Below are 23,996 nucleotides of genomic sequence, written 5' to 3' on the forward strand. Positions count from 1 at the left end.
TGCGATTGTGGCGCATCTTTTAGCGAAACCTGGAAGCTTCTTATCAGGTCCGTACAGCGCCAACTGGTCCAGTGGCAAAACGCTGAAATTGTTAACCGCATCACCAACGGGGTAAGCATTTCGATCGATATTTGGCTAACAGTTCCAACGTTTTGTCACAGCAACAATTTTCGCTGTACAGACCTGGTAAGGAGCTTTCAGGTTTTGTCACGAGAGTCGTCACAGTCGCTCAGATATTTACAGTGTATGCTCGATTAGAAATATTAATTATAGCAAAATTAGAACGTATAAAGTTAAACTAAGGCTATACCACTTGTTCAGGAGGATCCGCCGCGTCGATGTTTTATACAAGAACAACTGACAACATTACGAAAAGTAAGTAACTGCTCTTTGAAGTTTGATTAACTAATACGTTAATTAATTATATTTTACGTTGTCGTCGATTGGTGCCTTTTTTACACGATATTTTCAATTACTCATCCACGAATTAAACGGCACATTTCTCTATCAATGACTCATAGTTCTGGATGTCTGAAATTAGATTTTGAAAAAAGGGAGAAATTGGCGGCATTGTTTTCCCATGCCTTGCGCATGTCTTTCACCCCTATCCATGTTATACACCTTAGGTTCTGTTCTTTCGGTCTATGGTATTTCGATGGTTTACATATCGATAGTTATATTCGATTGGTTCAACTACGAATACATGTATCGATAGTTTATGGATTGCTATTCGATGTACTGTAATTTGAATTTAATTCAATGTCTCGTTGTTTTGAAATATCTTTATCGATCTAAAAAATAGAACATTGTTTCTGTAAATATCGACGATACAAGTAAAATTCGATCGAGGAAACTTCTTAAGTTAGTGAATTATTTTGGTTAATTTTTGAAACGAGTAAAAATGTGTTTAGACACCGTAGGATCGTAATGAACGCGTAACTATCGTCGATATAGTGTTTACCACCGTGCCATAAAGTCAGCAAAATAATATAGATATATATACATATACATAGTATATATACTTTATCCATGATGGTGGGAATTATAACACCCAAGGGATGACCGTGGTATATGGGTGCTCTCACGTGTGGGTGTTTATTATAAGTATTTGTTACACGAAGAGAATAGAGATTAACAGAATCTCGTAAAATATATAATCCAAAACCGAATAATTTATCACAATATACTGTTCTCGTTACGATATTACAAAATGATGCAATCAACCTAAAGTGAATTTTATTACCAATTTAATCGACTGCTAAAAGGAATTGCTAATAATTTATATCAGCCCCAAAAGTGAATGCTATTAATTATCTATTCGCAAATATTATCAAGTTGGTCGAATACTAAAAAGAAACGTCATTAATTTACAACAATATTATCGCATCGATACCGGCAACGTTAATTATCGATTGCAACATCGTTGTTACAGTATTGTGACAAATCACAAGGAATTTCGAATAAATGAATCGCATTCGCGAACAAAGCAGACGATTACGCGCATCCTCGATCGTTTCTAATAACTCGTGACACTTAACCCTTTGCACTCGGAGCCATTTTAACTGTAAATTTGAAATAATTTTTCCGGTTCGTGGTATTTCCATTCTATTTAACAAAATAAATTTTTATGCATACAACATTTATTCGTGTGACTCCTACAAACAGTTTTACTACTTGACAATTTGTTAAATCTAAACCTTATCGTTGCAAAACTTATTTTGGAATAAAATAGAATAATTTTAGTGGTGCCTTAGAGTGTACCGCTCGAGTGCAAAGGGTTAATCGAGCGATTACAGCCATCGAAACGATCGTTCGTTGATCATGCAGAGCTCGTCCGATACGAACAGCGATAGAGATATTCGTCGCGAGCCGGCTCCGTCCGTCGAATCCTTTGCGTCGCGTCCCTTCCCGTCGCAACCATAAAAGCTCGCAGGTACGTCGGGAAAACCCTAAGCTCGGCGAAACGGGGGAGTGTGCCAGCGAATGGTCCGAGTTTGCGCAGATTCGCGTCGAAGGCGCGTCCTGGCTGCGCTGGAGCCGAAGCTTTTACTCGTCGACGAGCTTCCGTGCAGGAGTGTCTCCGCCGATCCCCTAAACAAGTTAGCCAGCTATAGTTATAGCCGAAGTGTCCGCAACTGGCTCGCCCGTTCGAAGAAACAAAACAAACGATAAAGAAAAGAACGAACTCCGCAACGAGCGTGACACGTTAAATCCGCAAAAGTGTCGCCCGGTCGGTCGTCCGATTAAAAATGTAAGTGACCGCGGACCAGTTCCGGATCGAGGGGTCAAAGGATCGACGTAGATCGCCGGAGGCTCCATGGCGTGAGCGCTGACACACCGTTACACCCCTTCCGTCAACGTCTGAAGCTCGACAAAAACCTGTCAGGTACGTGTCGCGGACGCGTCCGCCTAGTTTCTCCTTGCAGATTTCTCTCCCCCTCACGGACCCGAAGAGGCGAGATTAGGCGCTTAGTGGCTAGACTTTCTAGAGAGGGTTCCTCGGGGTTCGGGGGGATGGGTAATTGCTCGGCTAGGCGTGCGATCATGGGGTTTCTCGGGCACGGTTCTTTTTCGGGGACGGTTCTATCGGTTTTTTCCTTGGACGCGAGGCGGCTCGAGGGTGGGCTCCGGTTACCTGTGGATCGTTTGGCAACCGTTTCCTACGACGGTCGGTCGTTTTTCTAGACCAGACCCTCCGAGGGTTGTTTCGTACGTGGCCTGCGACGCAGTTGCGGCGATCAATCGCTTTCGGGCAGATTTATTTTGGTTCCCCGGCCTTCGGCACGGTTTGTTTGGGTTTTATGACCGAGCAGCATTTATTTATACCTGTCACTATCTGTCTCCGCGGGGGACTCCGCTCGCGATTCATCCGTTCGCGATTCCGCGGAAACGATACAATACCCGAAAATTCGCATCCAGCGAATTTGCTCGTCGAACGGTGTTCGAATTGTTCAATTATCGGCAGGGAAGATTAGCGCAGAGTTTTCTTTCGAATTACCGTGGAGTGGGGGTTCCTCCGGTGCCTTGGCGACCATCTTAGAACAATTTCTCGCACGGAAAACAATCGGCGTACGGTACCCCCTGTCTAATTGGTAACGAGATGGAAGTCGATAGCCGTCGCGGTTCGCGAGAAAATAGGCTGCGACTTATTCGTGCCAGCCGCGTACTGCGAACCTCCGGGTTCAACCAGGTCCAGTTTTCTCAGATAGGAGATTACGAGTAGTCGTAGATCGTGGCTACGTTAGGCCGGTGTCGCTGTTCCATCAGGTTGGTGCGTGCGAAACGTCCAATTTTTCGATGAATATGTAAAAAAGTTATTTAATCAAAATATGCTCCATTTGCTTCGACACATTTTTTCCAAGGAGATTTTATTGCATAGATGTCTTAACCCGTCGCCGTATTTTAACGGGTCAGACTCGTGACCGAGATTTCTGTTAATATCCTGTTAAGTATGGCTGTTATTCTTTTCTTTCAAATCGGATTAACATTATGTTCTCTTGCAATCAATATTTCATCACCCTAGAAAGCGTAGGGACGCAATAAGTATAAATTTTCTTTTTCTACTAAAAAATTATTATAACCAAAATGGTACTTACTATTGTAACCACGAAAAAAGTGGTACGTCAAGGGGTTAAAGAAATTCTAATCTTTCGATAAACTCTGTCATGGAATTTTTCAGATTGTATTCGTTTACGTACCGTTTAACCTGTAAAAACTGTACTAAACGTTCAAAATAATAAAAGTCGGTCGAATAAAGGTCCAACGAAATAAGCTGGTCGCTGCAAAATTTCATATTTCAGTTCGTCTAATTTCGCAATTGTTTCCTACGACGTATACGTAGCTTTTTATGGGCTGAACGTTATGAAAACGAAGACAGTGTGAGAAATTCCATATCAGAGTTTATTGATTCTACGGATCAGAATTTCATCAAGACAATTATTTGTGCATTCGAATCTCGTTGGGGAAAGTACATCGAAGCGAATCGCATATTCCGATTAAATAAACAGCTTTCGAAAACAGATACACAGTTTTATATACGATCTTCCAAATAATCCACCGTGTGCATAAAATTTTTTTATATGCGCCAACCTAATATTTACCCTAAAGGACAGGCACCGCGAAATAGAAGCGGAGTGGCTAGGTTCTAATTTGTCACGCGCTCGGTTCCTTGTACGTGGTCGAGATTTTCCGCGAACTTCGAGACCATGGCTCGCGTTGATACCCTTATCTATATGTTTCACGGTGGAGGTTAGATTCTGCGAAAGCGTTATGGATTTGTCCGACTGGCTTGCACAGATATGATTCATAGGCGAACCGCCGCGGCTGATTAGTTCGAACGTAGAAGACCGCAGCCATCGGCTGTGCAATTTTTCAGGCCAGCGGTGCCTGACGACACCCCCTCCCCTGCATACCTTGGTGATTGTAATAAATATCGTGAATCACGATTTCTAATTTATCCGACAAAATACGACGAATTTATCCGCGGTGAATAGGAAGCGTTATTAATAGACTGCAGCTTTGGTGCATTCACGATGGAAATGGATAGACTGGATGTAAATCAGTGTAAATCTACATTTATAGAATTTGAAAATATAGTTATTTAGTAATTGTAAAATATAATTGAGTCAATGTTGACTCATCGAAACGATATAAATATCCGCGTAATTTCTCTAACGTTTAATTAACACTTTACCGACCGGTCATTCGGCTTTAAATATTTTTGTTATGTTTAGTTTATTAATCGCGAAAGGTGTGTAACATTTAAAAAATTATATAACGATGTTGGAGCTTGCAGTAGTACGATCTAACGCTTTTATCTCGAGTTCTCGAACTTGGAGTTAATCAACAATAGAAAAGCAGAAGCAGGAAGTGGAATTTCTTAAATTTAGTGATTAAATCTCTAGCAGACGAATTAAAAATGGGATATGGATAAAATAGAATAGAATAATAAAACAGAATAGAATAATAATACAGAGTAGACTGATAAAATAGGATAGAATAATAATACAGAATAGACTGATGAAATAGAATAGAATAATAATGAGATTTCCTAGATCTAAACTAGGGATCTCAGCGAGTCTCTATTAAAAGCTAGTCAAGAAAATAAGATAGTACAGGTAATTAAAATTTTCTAGATTCAATGTTGAAATTTTGTGGAGAGTAATTAGGAACGAGGGATGAAAAATTAGCCGAGGAGATTGGGATTTCCTGGATCGAATATCTAAAATTCCGATGAATCGAATTAAAAATAGTTGAGACATGACTTCTTTGATTTTAATCCGTTTACCACTTTTCAATATATTTCTACTCAATTTAAAAATGTAAAGTTTGAATGGTGGTTATTAACAATATTTTTTAAACAGAGAAAGCGATGAAAACATCATCGCGATGTAACCTTAAAAAATATATTTACCAAATACTTTATTTATTTTCCATATTTGTTCGTCAATGGTTCGCTGCTTTCTAACATATTATTTTTATTAGAAGTTTTATTACTCGCCAGACAGCAAGACAAACACCCTCGAACTCTTCTAAATCTCGGCGTTCGTCCCGAGTAACTGCGCTCTTGAAAACAGTGCAAAATTATTGCCAGGTGCACTCTATAAATAATAGTATAACGTCGGTTTTGTTCGACGTACAGGAGAACCGACGAATTTACGAGAGATTCGACGCGAGGTTAGGTCAGCGATAGTCCCGAATTCTCGTGCAACGTCCCCGTTACACCATCCCGCGGATCGAATGGAGGTCGAATTCGCCTGTAAGCTCCGTTTCTATGTAACGTATTACGGCTCGCGGCTCCCCTCGCAACAGGTTAGACAACATTATTTCGCGGGCCGGACGAATACGAAAACACTTTCGGGACTTCCGGATTAACCTCTCAACTGCGGACGACGTGTACACGCGTCGTTAAAGAATTTTATATTTTACGACAAAAATACTTCCCCTACGTTTTATCTTCAGACGCTTCTGCAACATATTTATTCTGGTTTATTCGGGTCGTTGAGCAGCAACATGTTTGTTTCAAGCGAAACGTGGATCTTCGGATTATGACAGCACACCCGATACCAAATCCCGATTATTTTCGATCGACGTTACCGACAGTTCTCGACGAATCGTTGACGAATTTTTCCTCGGTTGAAATCATTCTCGTTTAATTCTCCATCGCGCTGCGACGCGACTTTTTTTCATTAATTAAACGGCCGCGCATCGCACGGCCACGGTTATATCTAATAACGCGGTTAACGACGAAACAACTTTCACAATAAATTTAAAGACAGGGTCGAGGGTAGCGATTAGAATTCTTCCGGCAAATTAGCGAAGTATAACGAAGTTTAATTAACATTTGCCTGCCGGTAATTTGCTTGCCCCGGTATTGGGCAGGGTTCGTTCGCATATTTTCCAGCGAATTCGACCCCGAAAGATTATGCTCGCATGGTCTCCGGCAATTATGACGTTTGTCGCGCGAGACCGTTAAAGCCGGTGTCCTTGGGCTGTGACGATTCAACCGGTAACACGAGAGCACCCCGTTACGATTTATCGTACGCCGATTTGTACCGGTTTTAACGGTCTCAATTTTTCCGGAACGAGGGAAACACGCGCGCCCTTCGCGGCCGTCGTTATTTAATAACGATTGAAACAGCGATCGCGATGCAATCCGGGGATGAAATTGCATTTCATGCTGCAGACGTTTCCGTCTTTCCGACGAGGCCGCGGGGGAAGAGGGGAGGGGGGAGGGCAGGGGGAACAGGCGTCGGAGTAGGCGACGGGGGGGGGGGCAAAATTCATATAAAAGTTTTGCGAGCGCTCTTTTCCCAAAACTATTCTATGCAGAGCACACGGTTTCAATCGCTTCCACGAAGCTGAACCAATTTCTTTTTTTTCTCCCCGATCCTCGACTACCACGAATTTCAAGATTAAAGCCTCGCCTTTGTAAACGGTTCAACAAATTCCGTTGGTGATTTTTTTAATTATTTATTCGTCGCACCGCTCTGTCCAAGTAAAATCGGCTCGCGAAGATACATACGTTTCCGTGGATCGCCAAAAATGTTTTCTTCGACTCGAGTCAACGCGATTTTTCGAAGATCGACGTTTCCCCTTTATAAAATGGCGTCTTGAAATTCGATGGCCGATTTCTCCTTCGTGCCTGGTTACGCTTCGTGCGCGAAGCGCGACGTCGGCCGGACTATGAAAACGAGCCGGTTTCCTCGACGCGTTTCAACGTGTCCGCGAAGCGCCAACAATTTTTCACCGCAGTCCGACCAGCACGAATTCGAAGATGAAAGTCTCGCCTACGAAACGAGCACTCTAAATCCGATCTAGGATTTTTTCCCGACGCTCCGTCACGCCGTTCGAATCCTACGGCTCGTCGTCGGCGTTCGAGGAGCCACTCGACCACCTCTCCGTCCCTATTTCCATTTATCCTCGCAGCGCGAGAGCGCTTCAGAAAAAAAATCAACTTCCAGCACGGGAAACTAGAGTCTTCGCCCTTTGGAACGAGCCTGGGCAGGCCCGTGTCGTTCCATTCCTCTCCGCAGAGTTACGAAAGATTGAAGTCCCACGATTCCGAGGCTCGAGACTCGGGCGATCCTCGAGTCCCGTGCACGTTCTACGCCGTTGTAAAGGGTGGTCCATCTAGTGTTTGGAATTTGAACTATCACTTATTTGGCTTTAGAAACAACCAATCGTCGTTCGGAAAGTGGCAGATATTTGCATACCCTCTGAAATTTACGAAATGGGTCGCTATTCGCTTCAAGAAAGTTGGGAAATATTAAAAACTTATTTCCAAAGTGGTGAGTCTTCAACTCAAACTGTGAGAAATCTGAAGACAAAATTTAAAAAAAAAAATGTGCCAAGAACTCAATATGTGGATCAATTCGTAAAGCGAGTTCGTGAAACTGGAATGTTGGTGGATAAACCAACTCGTGTACGTACTCGTCCAGTGCGCTCAACTGAAAATATTGCTGCTGCAATGAAGAAGGAATAGCCGTAACCGTCAATGGCGAGCGCTACCGCGCAATGTTGAACGATTGGTTCTTCGAACAAATTGAAGATGAAGACTTGGACGATATTTGGTTTCAACAGGACGGTGCTACGTGTAACACAGCGAACGCCACAATCGATGTTTTGCGACCAGTCTTCGGAAATCGGATAATTAGCAGAAATGCTGATGTGAATTGGCCACCAAGAAGCTGCGATTTGACGCCATTGGATTATTATCTTTGGGGAGCCGTAAAAGATAAATGTTACGCCAACAATCCAGTAACAATTCAAGACCTCAAGGTCGAAATTGATGCTGCTATTGGTGCGATTATGCCTGTAACCATCGAAAATGTACTCAAAAATTGGGTGGACCGGGTGGACTACTGTCAAGTCAGCCATGGTGGTCATTTGACCGAAATCATATTTCATAAATAAATGTCATGAAACAACCTTTTGAATAAATGTTCAACCAATGAAAAATATTAAGCCGTTTTTTTTTATAGCAAAATGAAATTCCAATTTTTAAATGGACCACCCTGTACTTGCTCTAATTTGTTACACTTAAGCCCGCGAGTTCTCGCGAGGCTGTCGAGGGCGAAATCCCTGCCACCGGCACTCGGCAACGGCCCTCCTCTCTCTCTCTCTCTTTTTTTTAATCGTCTCGTAGGTGCACGACCGCTTGTTGTGTCTCGAGCCAGAAAAGAAGTCCGAGCAGAACGAGCACGCGAATTTTCGGTCGCGTGCGGCCGCGGGCGATAATGGGTTCTCCAAATATCACGGAATTAACATATCTCCATCGCGAGCTAGCCTATTTCACCGAATCAATTCCATTGCCGGCAAAGCCTCCACACAAAATTCCATCCGGATGTATCTGTATTTTATTTCGTGCTACCTAGAAGGGTCTGCTGGCCGGTAAATAAATAATAACGGCAACCCTTTGTGCTCCATTGTCCTTTCTCTCGGGGGACATCGTAATTCCAGCATATCACCCGAAGAATGTCCCCTCTGAGGAGACGTGTTCCTCCATGTCCGCTAACTCATGTAAATCGAATATTATTATTATATCTCACTCGGTTATTAAGGCGTATAATATAAAGGGTGATAAACGCAATTTCTGCGCCGAGTAGTCAACGTCCAGGTCGTACGGTTTGCAAAACGTTAATAAATTTTTACATATAATTACTATATTATATTACTATATTGCCATAAGTCCAGCATTATAAGTATTGCTATAAGTCCAGCGTTCCTCGGACCAAAATTTATCGCATCTTCGTCACGGGGCTGCCACCAGGTAGCCGTAAAGCCCGATCCGTTTTATGACAGGATAAAAGTGCTCGTCCAGGTCCGTTTTCATTCCCTAACGAGCGTCTGCATTCCGCGACAATTCCTGCCAGCGCGGGTACACGATGACGATACCTGGTTACCAAAGCCTCCACTGACCAAAGCACTTCGCTGAGGGGTATTTTCGCGCCAACGCGTTCCAGCCGGTGTCTTTTTCCCCATGCTCAGCCGGACCCTTTGTATTCTTCGAGAAGCTAATCCGATAATGGCTCGGCATAGTCCTCATTGTAAAACACTTTTATCCTTGCCGTTTTAATGCGCATCCAATCCACAATGAAACGTATCTCAGCAGTAAATCGTCAACCAATCAGAGCGGAGCGTTTCTATCCGTGCTTCTATACCACCGAGTGTTCCTGCGTCTGTATAGGGACATTATAGCGAGGCATTAGTATAAATAGATCGTCAGCGACTCGTCTCTCGAATGTCTCGCTGTGCGACGATATTAAACGAATCTCGTTTTCCATGATAAATCTCGTAGCATTTGTCCAGGAGTCTTGTCCTAGTCCGACACCGCTCTCTTCGGTCTTTTTAGTCGGATCGTGGTTCAAATAAATTTCTAAGCGAGCGAAACCTGGAAAAGTACGCGGCCAGGTTTTCGCTGGAACGTATTCGCTCCGCGATTGTTTGCCAGCAAGCGGAATGGTTTCGGGAGTACGCCGCGTGCCGAGCTTTCCCTAAACCGAACCTAAAAGCCGGTGTCGAAACTCGAGTGTTCGGCACACATATTTCCCCTTGTAATAAAAGCTTCCCCGCGACTTCGGTATCTCTCCGCCGCTTTTAACTGCTCTGCATACACGGGGCCTCGTACGTGTCTCTGATACACGTCTATCGCGGAAGGGCGGCCCCCCACCGCCCGCCCCTCGTCCGTCTGTTGTCGGAATACCGTGTAGACACCGGTGTCGGGTCCGGTGTAATTCAAAGTAGAACATTGATCCGCGCTCGTTTAGACGCCGCGCGCGATAAACGCCGCCTTTTATTTTGCGATTTCATTTTATCCGTGTCCGCGAAAAGTTCGAACGAATTTTATATGTTTTTCCCGTCGAATATACGCGCGACGGAAGACCCGTCTCGCCCGGATATGCTCGAATCTCGTTGCACGAATTTCGGTATTGCGCGGGCTTGATTTAATTCCGCGCGCAAAAAATACGTTGTCGCGCGAGCAAAGTGGAACTCCAGTCTCGTTGCAGCGCGGCGTTTAGCGTCCGTACGATTTCGTCCGGCGAACAAGAATCGATCGAATTTTACACGGGAAGCTTACACGCGTCGCCGGGCCATCCATAAATTAATTCCGGCCGGCCAAAACGCCGGAGCTCTGTATCAGTTCCGCGAATTGTTTGGCGAACGTGTTCGATCCCGATGGAACGCGAGACGGACTCGTTTCGAGGCTGCAACACTAATTTGGCAATTTTTCGGGAGGAATGTTTCCGCGACGAACGATCCGGAACGCGAACAAAATGGCGGCTCGTTCGAGACCGTGTTCGCCGTTGGGTGCCGGCTAATTTAATTGCATATAAATCGGCTAAAAATAGCCGAGCAATTATTTGGAATTCCCGAGGCGGGCCGATTATGCGAGAATCGCTCTGAACTCGCTGGCAGAAGGCGGGCGCGTCTGTTTTTTGAGAGGTGCGCACGCGAGGCATAAAGCGTTGGCGGGCGTCCAGCCCGAAAATAAACTAAAAACAAGTAACAAAGATCCGTGAAACGGCGGGCAAGCCGCGTCCATTAAGAGTATGAAAGTTTCCGCGCGACTGAATGAACGCGGGTTTGAGGCGGCCGCGGCCATCTTGGCCGTAGGCCCGTCGAAATGGCCGGGGATGGCTCGTGGAAACAAGGTAAAAAGCTCTGTCTGTTGGAAAACACCGAGCCCCGTGGAAAAATAAACAGATCTATTTGCGTGGAACGCTGACAGTTTGTTATCCGCGCTAAAAACGGATTTCCTTCGGCACCTCTCTCGCGCGCGAGACTTCCTGCACTGTTCTACCTTTTCACGACCCTTCGACCACTTTTTTTTCTCTCTCCTCGTCGCGGATGTTTATGCAAATCTTCGCTTTTTATAGATCCCTCGAGCGGTCGGATTTTCGTTCTCCCCCTCCTCCCCCTCTCGAAATAAATCTTCCACGGGTGGATAGTCGATATTCGAGATGCAGTAACTTTGTGAAAACAAATCGTAGAATGATCTACCTAACCGCGTTTCGAAGTCCGAAGTTTCTACTTTTTCGAGTCTGCTAAATTATTTTCTTTCTCCAGAATTGCGGTTTAGTAAAGATTCCCGCTTTCGCCGACAACCGTGGATTCGGACGTTGTCGCAGACTTCGAAACGTTTGACCTATTGCAATCTCGTTAAAAAGAAAAATCGTTAAATAATCTACCCACGCTCGTTTTAGAGCTTGAAATTTCTGCTCTCGTCGCGGCTAATTGATTTTTCATTGGCGTTGCTTCTACGGTGAAAACCGAGCAGGGGAACGAGAATAGTATGAAACGTTCGATCGGACGTCGCCTCGAAAATTGTCCACGTTCGTCCTATTGTACCACGGCGGAAGAAGATCGTACGACGACCTACTTGGGCCTCGTTTTCAAGCCTGGAATCTCTGCCTTCAATCGCGCTAATTATTTTTGTTCCCTGAACGACGTTGAACGGGAGAACGGCCGCGAGAGTGAAGATGGTCGTTCGGTCAACAATTCTCTCGATCCAACGTCGCCTAGAAAATTCTTCGCGGTTTACCCTATTGTACCGTCGCGGGAAAAAAGGATCGCGCGATGACCTACTTGGGCTCGTTTTCGAGCCCGAAGTCTTCGCTTTCAATTGCAGTAATTATTTTTGTCCCTCAACGATGGACGAGAGAGAGAGAGGCGGCCGGGATAAGCGGCGACGATTTCCCATGTAAAATCGTGCTCGGCGAGAGGAACGTCGGAACGAGGCCCGACGAGTTGGTATGATTTTTGGCAGCGACCGTGGCAATCGGGTTCCAGCGCGTTTCCTGGGCGTGGCTATTGACAAATAGGCGCCCGTTCGCGCCTCCTGACCACGAAAGCCGATTTCACGGTAGTTCGACGCCAGTGGTCTCCATTCTATAAGTTTGGTTTAATCTTTAATTACATTAGCGAGGCAAACGAGGCCTATTCCGCGGGGAGCAACGGCGATCCAGATAACGGGACAATGTGTTTAAATCCATTCATAGCGTCGTTATCCTTTCAACACGTTGTTCCGTCGGAACAACGGCCGGCCACGTTCTCCTCGCTAAATCCGCGGTTCTCCCCCGCCCGAAACGCGCGTTCTCCTCGGCGAGATCCTCTCGAACGTAAAACACGCGTCGATCCCGTTTCTAACGGCGAGCCGCCGGCATAAACTATTAATTGTTAACGTTTAAATCTGTCGGAAAACGGTCTATAAATACGGAGCAATTTTGTTGCTGTTGCCGCGCGGAGTTTAGCCGGACGTATTTCTGGAGAACGAAGTTCGAAACGATCTCGACGGGAGCAAACTCGATCCAAAGTCGCAAACTCGACGCCGATGCGAGAACTATGTGTATCGGCAGGCTTGTTTGTCGATCCCAGAAACGACCGGCTTTAAATAGAAAGTTGAAAGTCCATCTTGCTCTCTCCCCCCTCTCTCTCTCTCTCTCGGCGGCCTCTTTGTTTTCTTTTTTAATTCACGCTCCTTTGCCTCGTAAATTGAGGGATGGGAATCGATTAAAAGCGAATAACCCAGTTACACTTTGTGCCAATAAATCGATTCAATGGCGCATTTCCTCCAGATGCTACGGGACTATCGGAGATTCCGCGGAGCGAGATTAAACGGGACGAGCGGCGAAAAAAAGAAATAAACGATCCCGAAACTCTCGCGAAGTTTAGATCAGCCCGAAACTCGAATCGTTTCCGCTGCCTTCTTCGTTCACGCGGCTCCGCCATTTTGTAATGTTTCGATGTTGGCAAAAATTCGATTACGATACTAGAGGGTGCGTCTGCATTCCTCTAGGCAATTGGGATTTTTCGGCTATGTTCTTTTGCGGTAATAAATTGCCGAAGGTATCGAAAATTGTCGCGGAGTTCAAAGCGGCGGAAAAGATGATCTTGACTAGAAGTAACTTCGGCATACGACACGATTACTAGCTAACAAAAATTGGAATACAAAGTTGAAGAACCTATTCATATCTCCTTTTAAAATCGCAATTTTCTCTTCACTAATTTCTCTGAAAAAAATCCCGAAATTTTGAAAGGGAAATGAAGTTTGAAATTACAGAAACCGGACTCGCCCTCTAGATCGAATATGTCCGCCATTTCGCGACCAATCCGCATTCCAAAAACCGCAATAGACAGCCGAGAGAGGCGACCACACGGTCGAAAAGAGTTGAGAATTCTCCGACGACCGACAGCCCCGTGAAAAATTCCGAGGGGCCGGCGATCCTCCTAGAGGCAATCTAATCCATCATCCCCTAATACCGCGGACGTTTCTCGAGCTGGGTCGAAGCTTAGCCGGCCGATAGAGCTCGTTCCGACCGCGTCGAGGAACCCGGTGCTCCCTGGACAGGGCCGGACACACGGTCGTCGGTTGAAAGCGGCTCGCGTCGAAAGACAACGGAAATGACGTCTCGCAGAGGACGCCGTGTACGGGTACACACTCCGGCCATGGTATCGCGATTACGACGCGCGGGACGCAGAATCGTTTCCTTCGCATGGCGATCAATAAACCATCCCCATCCCACTTTGCGGAACGCAAACGCAAAATAGACGGCGTCGGATAGTGCGGTACGTGCAACGAGGTCATGTGTGCACGTGCACATGCACCGGTGCGTGAACGTGGTGTGTAGTACGGCAGGCGCCGTGACGCGACGCGTCGCTGCCGTTAGCCGATAAAGAAGGGAATTAACGGGCAAAACCCCCCTGCGACGACCTTAATACACGCGCCCTCGGACGCGGCACCGGATCCTCGAGGTGTTTCCACGAATTATCGTCCAATTAGGCCCGGGTATCATTGCTAATTGGATCGATTATTCGGCTGGTCGCGAAAGGAACGTGCGCCCCCTCACCCCCTGGGAACACGCGGACACGGATAATTTATTCCCCGGCTCGATCTACATGCTCTAATAACGAACAACCCTTGAATATTTGATTCGACGAGAGAGCCTCGAAAGAATATTAAAGCCAGCCTTAATTGGGGGACGGAATACATTTGGGATGTTCGAGAGCAGGGGAAGAAAGCACCGAGGATCTAGACAATGGAGCTTATTGAGAATGTATGCCTTCGGTCGAAATGCTTGTACCTCGCTTTTTAACTAATTATTCTTACGGCTTTGTGCCAGGCGACGCCCGATACCGTATCGATATTTAATCACATGCTATCGAAATACGTAGGTTGGAAATAACATAGGCTGAGCAAAGTCTCAGAATAAGTCTCTCTTTATCTAAACTCCCCCTCTGGCACTGCCAACGATTTAGACTATGGTTTATAGTTGCGTTTATTGTCGTTTATCGTTTTCGTTTAAATTTCGTTATATTTATTTCGTTATATTTATAATCTGTTTACAAACTCCTCTATTCATTATATTATTTTCTTTTAGCGCCCGCAGAAGCGGAGGATTTGTAATCACCCTCCGGGTATTCTATGTAAATTACCGATGAAACGTGATTCGACAAAAATATATTCTCCGTATCTTTTGTCATTTTCGTTTAAACTCTCGACATCGTCGAGCAGGTCTCCGCGAGCGAGCTGATCCGACTAGATCGCTCGGGTTCTGTTAATGCAAATTACTACTCTTGTAATTGTCCCCCCAGGCCACTGCATAGCCATGCAGTACGGGAACCATCCGCCCAGAGGCACGCACGATGGTCCGCGGAGCCCCGGAAGGTTCCCAGTCTGGGAGAACGGATAGAACAAGTCCTAAAACAGTATTCCGGAGAGAGGTGTCTCGCGGGAGTATTAATCTGAGCCGTCTCCAAGGTCCCCCGAGGTCCAGGAGTCAAGGCTATTTAACTCCCTCTATGGCCAACCGCGGAGTTGGACCATCCTGGTGGCAGTTGGTAAGCCCATGACAAAGCGTAGGCTAGTCATAGAAAGAAATAGGTTGGAGCCTTAGCTGCAGTTTAGGCTGCTTGCAGCTGGCTTGAGCTAGACTGTTACGTGCCACTGTTACGGAGACAATGCTCTGTCGTCGATCGGTACCGAGTACACCGATAGACTAGGAAACCATAGTAGCGATAGTACAAGCATAGGTAATCATAGCCCTAGGAAACGTTGTCAGGGTGCTCAGGCTGTAAAGGGGTTTAAAGCCTGCTGCATCCCGTGTGCACCATTTTGTTTGTTAGCACCGGCTAAATTGTTTGATAGTTGGCAGGCTTGACACGTACTGCTCGAACAGATTATAATACAGAAGAATTGGCATATCTTCGATCGACGATTACTTCGCGACGAATTGTCGTAGAATAGTGACGACTTTTTTTTTAAATTAAAGTTTGGGGTTTATAGTTTAAGTCCTATGCTTTAGACTTTTAGTTTATTGCTCCCTCGCCAATGTAATTTCTTAAGCGCGAGGTCACCGTATCGAGGATTGTCAAGTATGTCATATTAAATATTGCCAAGTTTGACGAGTCGCACGGACTCTGAAAATGTTTTCTTAGCGATGACTTTTACAACCAAACGAAGTTTGATCTTTTTCCTTTAATTTAAAAAAAGATTGACTCGGCTGCGATTTTTTCTCGCCGAGTTACAGATTCACGAAGTGACCCGTGTCCAACCCTTTCAACTTTTACGTGCCACGAATGCGCGGGACACTTTAAGGTGCTGTAGCTTCGCGAAAAAAAATCGCAGCAGAGTTTCTTTCTCTTTTTTAATTAAGGAAGAAAGACCAAACTTTCTTTCCCTGTAAACGGCGTCTCTGTGAAAAATGTTACGTACTCCACGAATTTCGTCAAACTCTGTAACGTTTAATACGACAAAACATGGTCTGGCGTTTGAAGAGTTAAGATCGCGAGGGCGAATCAAATTTATAATCCAGAAAGATTACCTTAAAGCGAAGATTTCAAGATTTAATTGAAAAAAAATCGTGATCACTCTACGACGATTTGTCGCGGGAGTAATCGCCGGTCGAAGTAGGCCAATTTGATCCGTCTGCGCTGTAATTTCGTCGAGCGGCGTCTCTCCGTTTCTGGGTTCTCCTTTTCCATTCACATAATTCCTCCACGCATTTCTTATCTCCATTGAATTGATCTCTCCCCCCTCCCCCCTCTGCCCCTGCCCCCCCCTCGGAACCCACCCTCTAACCAATCAGCTAATTGTTCTCGTCGCTATAACTCCGCCGGCCTCGATCTCTCCCACGCGATTAACAAATTTAACTATGCAAAACATTCCGATGCTCTCGCACTCGGAATCGTTGAAATTCGGTTCTCTACGCCAATGGAGGGCGCAAGGCACAGCTTTGCCAGAGTGTTTACGGCTGAAAGAAATGATCCGTTGCAACGCGAAGAGAGGCCGGGAGGATCCGTGCTGAAGAGCCTTTGGAGATAAGGATCTCCAGTGTCGTCGATCGAAGAAGACAAATATACCGGGTGGACGATAGAAATCTTATCTACCAGTGCCTCGTCCAGCCTCGTGACGGGAGTTTACCCTTTCGTATCACCGCTCGACCTACATCCAGCGCCCATAAACCTCGTTACACGTTTGAGCAGTCGGCGAACAATGCCGAGCTGTTTTTCGAAAAAATCACGCGCGGCTCCGACGCGTCGTTAATCATCCCTTTAATTTGACAGGTTAGGCTGTTTTATTTCCACGCCTTTGAACATCGCATTTACCGACCTTAGTAGAACGGTGTTGTCATGCTTGGTGTAAAGATTGGATTGCCGATTCTCATGCAAAATAAACGTGGTCTTTATCTACAACAAGGGACAAGAGTTGCGCGTTTTGTAATGAATTTAGTAAGTTTCAAATACAGTTGTCTGGAAGCACGTAAAATACACGGTCCGGTAATAATATCCTTTTACTTTATTGTTATATTTTATTTTTTATCGGACAGTATCTTACCCCTATACGCGAGTAAATAAATGATTACTTAACTCTCTTAGTGCCGAAGAACGGTATATCGTTATTGGCTACTCTTGCAAAAATATTGTTTCCTTATTATTTTTATTAAAGAAGAATTTCATTTCTAATTTCTTCCCCCTTTTTGAATTTGGTAATTGTTAAATTTTACAAAATTCTTGCAGTATCTTCCCGAAACCTTATCAAACTATATCAAACGAGTTTCGTACATTTCGCTTGGATATACAGGACTCTTTTGCTCGGCACTAAGAGAGTTAATCCCTTGCTCTATCGCTTCTTTTATGCTGTGACGCTTAGCACTTATTCGTACTTAATAACTTTCCTAATAGGATCAGACAATTCTTTTCCTATATTGTCTTCATTTACCTTCGTTTCTATACTTTGATAACAGAAGAATTTATTTTTACTTCGACATGGGAGAGATTAATAACATTCATATTTAGTAGAGCTTGCATAAGACCTTCGCCACAAGTCTGACTCGTTATTATAGCGCAAGGGTTTAACACTGTAAAAGCTGCAAAACACTGTAAATAATTACGCCATTACATCGTTTAGACGTCGTTTGTCTCTCCGTCTATTATCCGTCTATTAAAAATGGAGAACGACCAACAGTCTCGCGGTTCTCGGAATTCAAATTTACCGCGACGCGCAACACCGTGGCCGTAGAAATCGAGCACGGTGTATCGTAATTTCTCATTAACGACACCGGAACTCGGCTGTGTTCTCTCGGCGTGTGTCGCAATAAGCCGCAAGAATCCGCGCGCGAGAGGTACAGGAGTCGAAGTCGAAGCCTTCGTAGAGAAGCATCGCCGCGAGCCGCCATTAAAAGAGTGGCAATACCAGGGGATTTCCCGCGGAGAATGAGGCCACATACTTCTCGCCCGGCAAAGTGGAATCCCTTTCAAGGGGAGGTGGAGAGTGGGGGAAGCAACGCCGTGCTCGCCGGTTGGAAAAATGCATCGAGGAGAGTTATTGCTTGCCGGAAAGGTCGGCCGTGGGAAACTTCGAAATCAATTTTGTTGCCGTTCGAACTGAAATTTCGAAGCGGCACGCGCGTCTACGTGTACGCGTCGAATTCCCGCGGCGGTGTACAGTAAATACTCTCGGAACGTCCTTCGGCTTGTAAACAAACACCGGACAGGCGGATTGTCAACAAACAGGAAACGAAAAAAAAAAACAAAAAAACAAAACGAGCCGCGAGGATTTTTGTTTGCAAGCCGAGGAACAATTCCGGAGCAAGCACACCGTGTCCTGCGACGGGGTTGTCAACGATTTCGCCGGAAGTTGAAACGCGGAGACCGTCCCGCAAATAGCTTTTTAAACGCGCGACCGCGATCTTAAAAGCAGCCTTAACGTTATTATATATAATTCAATGTGACATCACAGAATCGATATATTCAAAGTGCTTTTTACTCTGTTGCGGCGGTGTCCCGGGCGTATTATAACCGGCGCGTCGAGTTGTGCCAGTCTTCTTTCTTTTTTTTTCCCCCCCTCCGCGCGTTGCATTATCAGCGACAGCGCCGACGCCGTTGCGACACGCCGGGCATGGTCGCGCGGTAACTGGATTTTTTTCAATTTCGGAATCGACGGAGACAGGGCGAACGGTCTGGTAGGGTCGGCGCATGAGGTCTCCCGACGTCGAAGGGCCGCGCGATCTAGGACAACCCGCGCGCCCCGCTCCGTCTGAAAGCATCTCTAGTAGGCAAACAATCTGCCGGAAAGCTGGATCGGGCAACAAAAGCCACTACTCTTAGGGTTCTTCAAGCGATGGACCACTTTTCCTACCCTAAGGAAAGCAGTTTCGGTAGTTTCTGCGGACAAAAGGCATCGCAAACACGCCCACTCGACCGGGGCCGTGGTAAAGAGCCCTCTGTTTTACCGACGGAGAGCGTAACGGCCGCGGAGATTAATCGAACACGCCGCTTCTGACATTTTTTTCGATATTTTTAAACTTGGCGAACGACGAGCAATTGCAAATTGTTGTCCGAAGTTGGCGGATCCCTTCAAAGTTTTACCCGCCGTTCGGTGAATCGCGGAAGATGCTCGCGTCTGCATCGGACGCGGTTCTGACAAGTATTTTATAATAATATTGGAGGTTAGGATTGTCACATTGTGGCAATTTTATATTCGCAATTATAGAATATCGGGAATGGAACGTTTGCACGTACACGGGGGAATATTCTCGAAAATGTTCGCAGAGGCAGACGGGGACGCAGACCGTTCGCGCGCACGTACTTCAGCATGTCCACCAAATATTTCGCATGTGCACAGTGCCGGTTGATTCGCTCGGATCGAAGCGGATTCGTCGAAACGCGATAAAAACGGCCAGACTCCGTTTTTTAAATGGATTTACGAAACAGATTCGGCATTAAAAATTCAAGATTAAATTGATTGTCAATTGATCGTCAATTAAATTGACAAAAGAACAGAGCAGTTGGAAAAGAGAAACACTATTCCGAATAATAACGCAGGGTAATTTGGAACAACGCGGAACCGTATCGAAAGGGTTTAGAGAGGTCGGTGTCGCAACGGGTTAAAATGTTCTCGCGGCTGGCGCAAGGTCTGTGCAAAAGTCACTGCGATGTTTGCTTAGTTTTGGAATTTCAGCTCAACGTTTCAGGTACGAGTTTACAGTTTTGTTGAACGTAGAACCAACTAGTTGCTTTGATTTTGATATCTTGCATGCGAGAAGGGTACGGAGGCATTTGAGAAAAGGGTTACACACCGATGCACATTCTTTAGACTTAATTAGAGAATCCTGTTCCGATCCCAGTAATCGAACCACACAAAAATGTCGCCGGCGTCTCGACACCGTTTCGAAATGATTCGACGATTCCGAAAAGTCTGCATGCGACGTGAACTTTAGATCGATCGATCGATCGATCGATCGATCGTTCGTGATCTTGGCAACGCGGCGAAACAATCGAATCGCGAACCATCACCGACCGATCGGATCGTCGCCGATCGCTTGCTCTTAGATTCCCAGCCACGCCCACCACTCCCTCCACCACCGTAGTCAGCCAATCGAGAGCAGCTCGGTAGCCGAGCGGCCATTGGCGTGCACGAAGTAATGTTCACAGGTCCAGGGACAGCGACGCGGAGAGACCATTGGTAATCCATTAGTGTGTAGCCAATTAACGCGTGATTCTATCGCAGTGCATCCTGTGAACCCTGTCGGCGAACCTTGTACAGCTTTTAGAATTCCAATGTTCTCGAATTAAATTTCGAGAAAAAAGAAAGAGAGAGAGAGAGGGAGAGAAAGAGAGAGAGAGAGGGAGAGAGAGAGAGAGAAATACTCCGCACGACGGAGACGAGCATTATTGAACTCGAAAAGTCAAAATCAGATTAACTCGCTTTGCCGGTAGATTCAGAGAGAATCGGACTAGCCTGATATGCATGTAGAACAATCACATTACAACTCTGCTAAAAAAAAAAAAAAATCGGTCGTTGAACAGCCGGCCGGATCGGCCGGGTATTGTTCGTTGACACTAGAAGCACCAAGCGGTCGGAGCGACAGATCTAACCTTGCAAAAAAAAACAAATAAATAAAAGAAACAAACAAAACAAAAGAGAAGGGATAGAGATAATAGGATTCTTGATCAAAATCCGTCTGGTAGTTCTAGTGTTGAAGAGTCAATGAAAAGCAAACGAAAAAAAACAAAAACAAAACAAAACAAAACGAAAAAAGAAAACAATTGTCGGGAAGAGTCAGTAGTGCTCGTAGAGAGTAGTAGAGGGCGTTTCACTGAGCAAGGGTTGTCTTTCCGGTGTTGCAGGATGCACGCGGTTGGATTGCACTCTGCGCTGGCCATCAAGCGTCAGAGAAAGCGCCGGGACGAGCAGCGTCGTGCCCGTGAGCGTCGTTATAGCGCGCAATCGGGTGACAGTGGGTTGACGTCGCCGAGAGCGTCCACCGGTTCCCTGGACCATCACTCGAGACACCATAAGTCAGGCCACTCTAGCCATGCAGCTGGCCAGGGGATGCTGGACACGAAGGTGGTCACGTCGATCGGGATGCTGCACATCGGGGTGGTGTTCCTGGTGCTGGGAGCCTTCTTCCTGATGAGCGGATCGTTGCCAGGCGACATGACGCAGTGGGGCACCAAGTCCTCGAAGGGCTGGCTGAACGAGCTGGTGATCATCGGGCTGTTCGCGGTGTTCATCGGCGTGTTCCTGATCATCCTGAACCGCGTGATCGCCAAGAAGGAGGAGACCGAGCTGGTCGAGTACGTTCAGCGCCAGCTGACCAGGTCCAAGTCGGGCCACAGACTGGAGAGGGACGCGGAGACAGGCGGGCTAACCACCAAACAGGGCAAGAGAGCCAGACAGCTGCAGCAGATCACATCCAGCGCGTCCATAGAGACCGAGAACGAGAAGGACTCCGCCTCGCCGCCGAGAAGTCCTCCGCCCGCATACTCGCCGCCGCCCATCGTCAACGGGGATCACCAGACTGTCCAGTCGGCCCTCTATCTCGAGCAGATCACGGAGGAGGAGATCATCAGCGACCGCGTCGAGACCTCCACCACCAACAGCCTCAGCCCAGGCTCGCCCAGCGAGACCAGGGAGCTTCTGCAGAACCCTCGCTACTCCAAGCAGAACGGCAACCCACAACAGATACACCGACCCCTATACGTCTCCAAGATCTAGGCTACTTTTCTAACTCTGGACTGTGGAACCGTGCTCTCGCACTTGTTCGCGCTACCTTATACACCTTATATACACACGGTGTCGGTCGAAGCCGGGTGTCGTGGCCGAGGAGCATCCCGCGTCTCCCGATGCCCGCAGACGCTCGACCGTCTTCCGACGCTTCGACTAACGGGACCGCGGAACACGACTCGGCATTCTAACCTAGGAAAATGCTGAACCTCCACTGAACGGGTTAGGAGTTCAGCAAGCGGCTAGGGCATCTGGTAGTACCGTCGCGGCGCCCTGGAACGGGATCTTCCCTCGCGCGCTCCGTCGCTAGATAAAAATAGAGACCGGGACCTCGTCCGTGTCCCGGGAAAGTTACTAGACTATGGTCTTTTTTTTCTTCTGCGCTCTGTCGGTCGAGTATCGTCATCCGATCCGTCGACGATCGGCCCGAGGAGTCCGGTGCCGAAATAACGCAACGATACACATACAGTCTTTTTGATACGCGCCCGCTCGTTTCGTTCAAGGGCCGTGGAAGTCTTCTTTCTCGATATACACGGCGGTAGTCTAACGCGGAAAAGCTGCTCGAGAGAGCACAGAGAGACAGAGAAAGAGAGAGAGAGAGAGAGAGAGAGAGAGTAACCGAGCTCTGTTAGATATGCCGACTGGTTCGCTGTTGCTTCAACGAAAATACCAAAAAGACAAAAACATACACTTCGCTTCGAATCTGCTCGTTGCTTGACGGTAACTAGAGGGAGAACGCGGCGCAGACAGATGGGTGGAGGGGGGGGGGTGGGTTGGGTTGGGAGGGGGAGAGATCCTATCGGTTTACACTTTTCGTCCATTGAAGCTTTCATAGGGTTTTGCTAGGGTAAAATCTCTGACCCGAGGTAACGACCACAGGGAGAGACAGGCACTCGAGGCCGCGGGTGTCGAAGGATTACGAGGAACGGTGTGTATCATCGGGTGGGTTAATTAGGAACGATTTACTTAAGAAATATACGCTCAAGGACCAAGATTTAATTAATCCGACGAAAAGGAGAGTTAAGGGTTTTAAAGTGGAGCCGTGGGTGCGGTGGGTCGAGGGCCGACGTTTCCCGATATATATCATTAATTAATTCACTGATTAACCATCCGAGAATGTTCGACTTTATGATTCGGTGGACTATACTATATATATAGAGAGAGAGAAGGGGGAGAGAGAGAAAGTAGTAAGAGGGGGAGTTTACAACGCTAACATACTCATCGCACTTAGTATTTATCGGAAGCCAGTATCGTGTGTCCAAACGAACCGTAATCCTAGGATTATTCGTAAATTAGTAAGGCGAATCGGTCCCGATATTAGCGGTCTGATATTAGTCATTGCACCAGCCGACGAGTTTCTTCGAGGTTCGCGCCGGAAATCGTCCAACCGTTTCAGAACGCGCTACGAGCAACTTAACGACGTATATTTAGTGTAACCGAATATAGAAACGTTTATCACTTCGAGATACGAAAGCTTCGTCGACTAATAAACACCTGTACAGTATCGTATGTAGGTATATGTATATACTATAGGGAACGCGTCGCGCCAGTGGTCGTCCATTTTCCGTTTATCACATCCGACGGTTCCTCTCGGTTCTCCTTCTTAGACGACTCTTCCGCGCGCGATCTGCTGCTTCTCGCACACCTGTCCCGGCATCGTTTTAAACAATTTCTTTTTACAATCGACAATTCTCGCCCGGCCACGGTCTCGTCTATCGCGCCGGCTAAAGAGCGTCACGTGTATTTCTATATTATACGATAGACCAGAATTTAGAGGGACGAACGACGGCGGACGATTTTCTGTGCGGGCCGTTATCAGCCCCGGCCCTGAAATGCACTCGAATGCACTTCGACGGAACAGGTAACAAACGAATTCTTTGGTTGATCTCACGCGACAATGTGCCCCGTTCGATGACCCGTTAGAGACAGTTCGTTGGAGCTCTTTCCGTCGGTTACTCGGCAGCTACTAGTCTACCGTGCTTGAACT

The 23,996-nt window shown here is 46.5% G+C and overlaps 1 protein-coding gene across 2 annotated transcripts; it reads left to right on the forward strand.

Annotated features, from left to right (window-relative positions):
* The first annotated feature begins 280 nt into the window (after nucleotides 1–280).
* On the forward strand, nucleotides 281–22,747 carry LOC144472774 (uncharacterized). 2 transcript variants are annotated; one of them, XM_078186112.1, is made up of 2 exons: nucleotides 281–375; nucleotides 21,130–22,747. In XM_078186112.1, the coding sequence occupies exon 2, from the start codon at nucleotides 21,131–21,133 to the stop codon at nucleotides 21,998–22,000; it is 870 nt and encodes a 289-aa protein (XP_078042238.1). In that variant the 5' UTR covers nucleotides 281–375; nucleotide 21,130; the 3' UTR covers nucleotides 22,001–22,747. The 2 variants fall into 2 exon arrangements, with proteins under 2 accessions (XP_078042238.1, XP_078042237.1); XM_078186111.1 differs by lacking the exon at nucleotides 281–375 and adding an exon at nucleotides 2,064–2,386.
* The last annotated feature ends 1,249 nt before the right edge of the window (nucleotides 22,748–23,996 follow it).

This window comes from Augochlora pura, chromosome 7 (genome assembly GCF_028453695.1).
Source record: "Augochlora pura isolate Apur16 chromosome 7, APUR_v2.2.1, whole genome shotgun sequence".
Classification (NCBI taxonomy): Eukaryota; Metazoa; Arthropoda; class Insecta; order Hymenoptera; family Halictidae; genus Augochlora; species Augochlora pura.

What these genes read in the sequence shown, in the direction of transcription:
- LOC144472774 (XM_078186112.1), top strand. Translation starts at nt 21,131, where the DNA reads ATGCACGCGGTTGGATTGCACTCTGCGCTGGCCATCAAGCGTCAGAGA.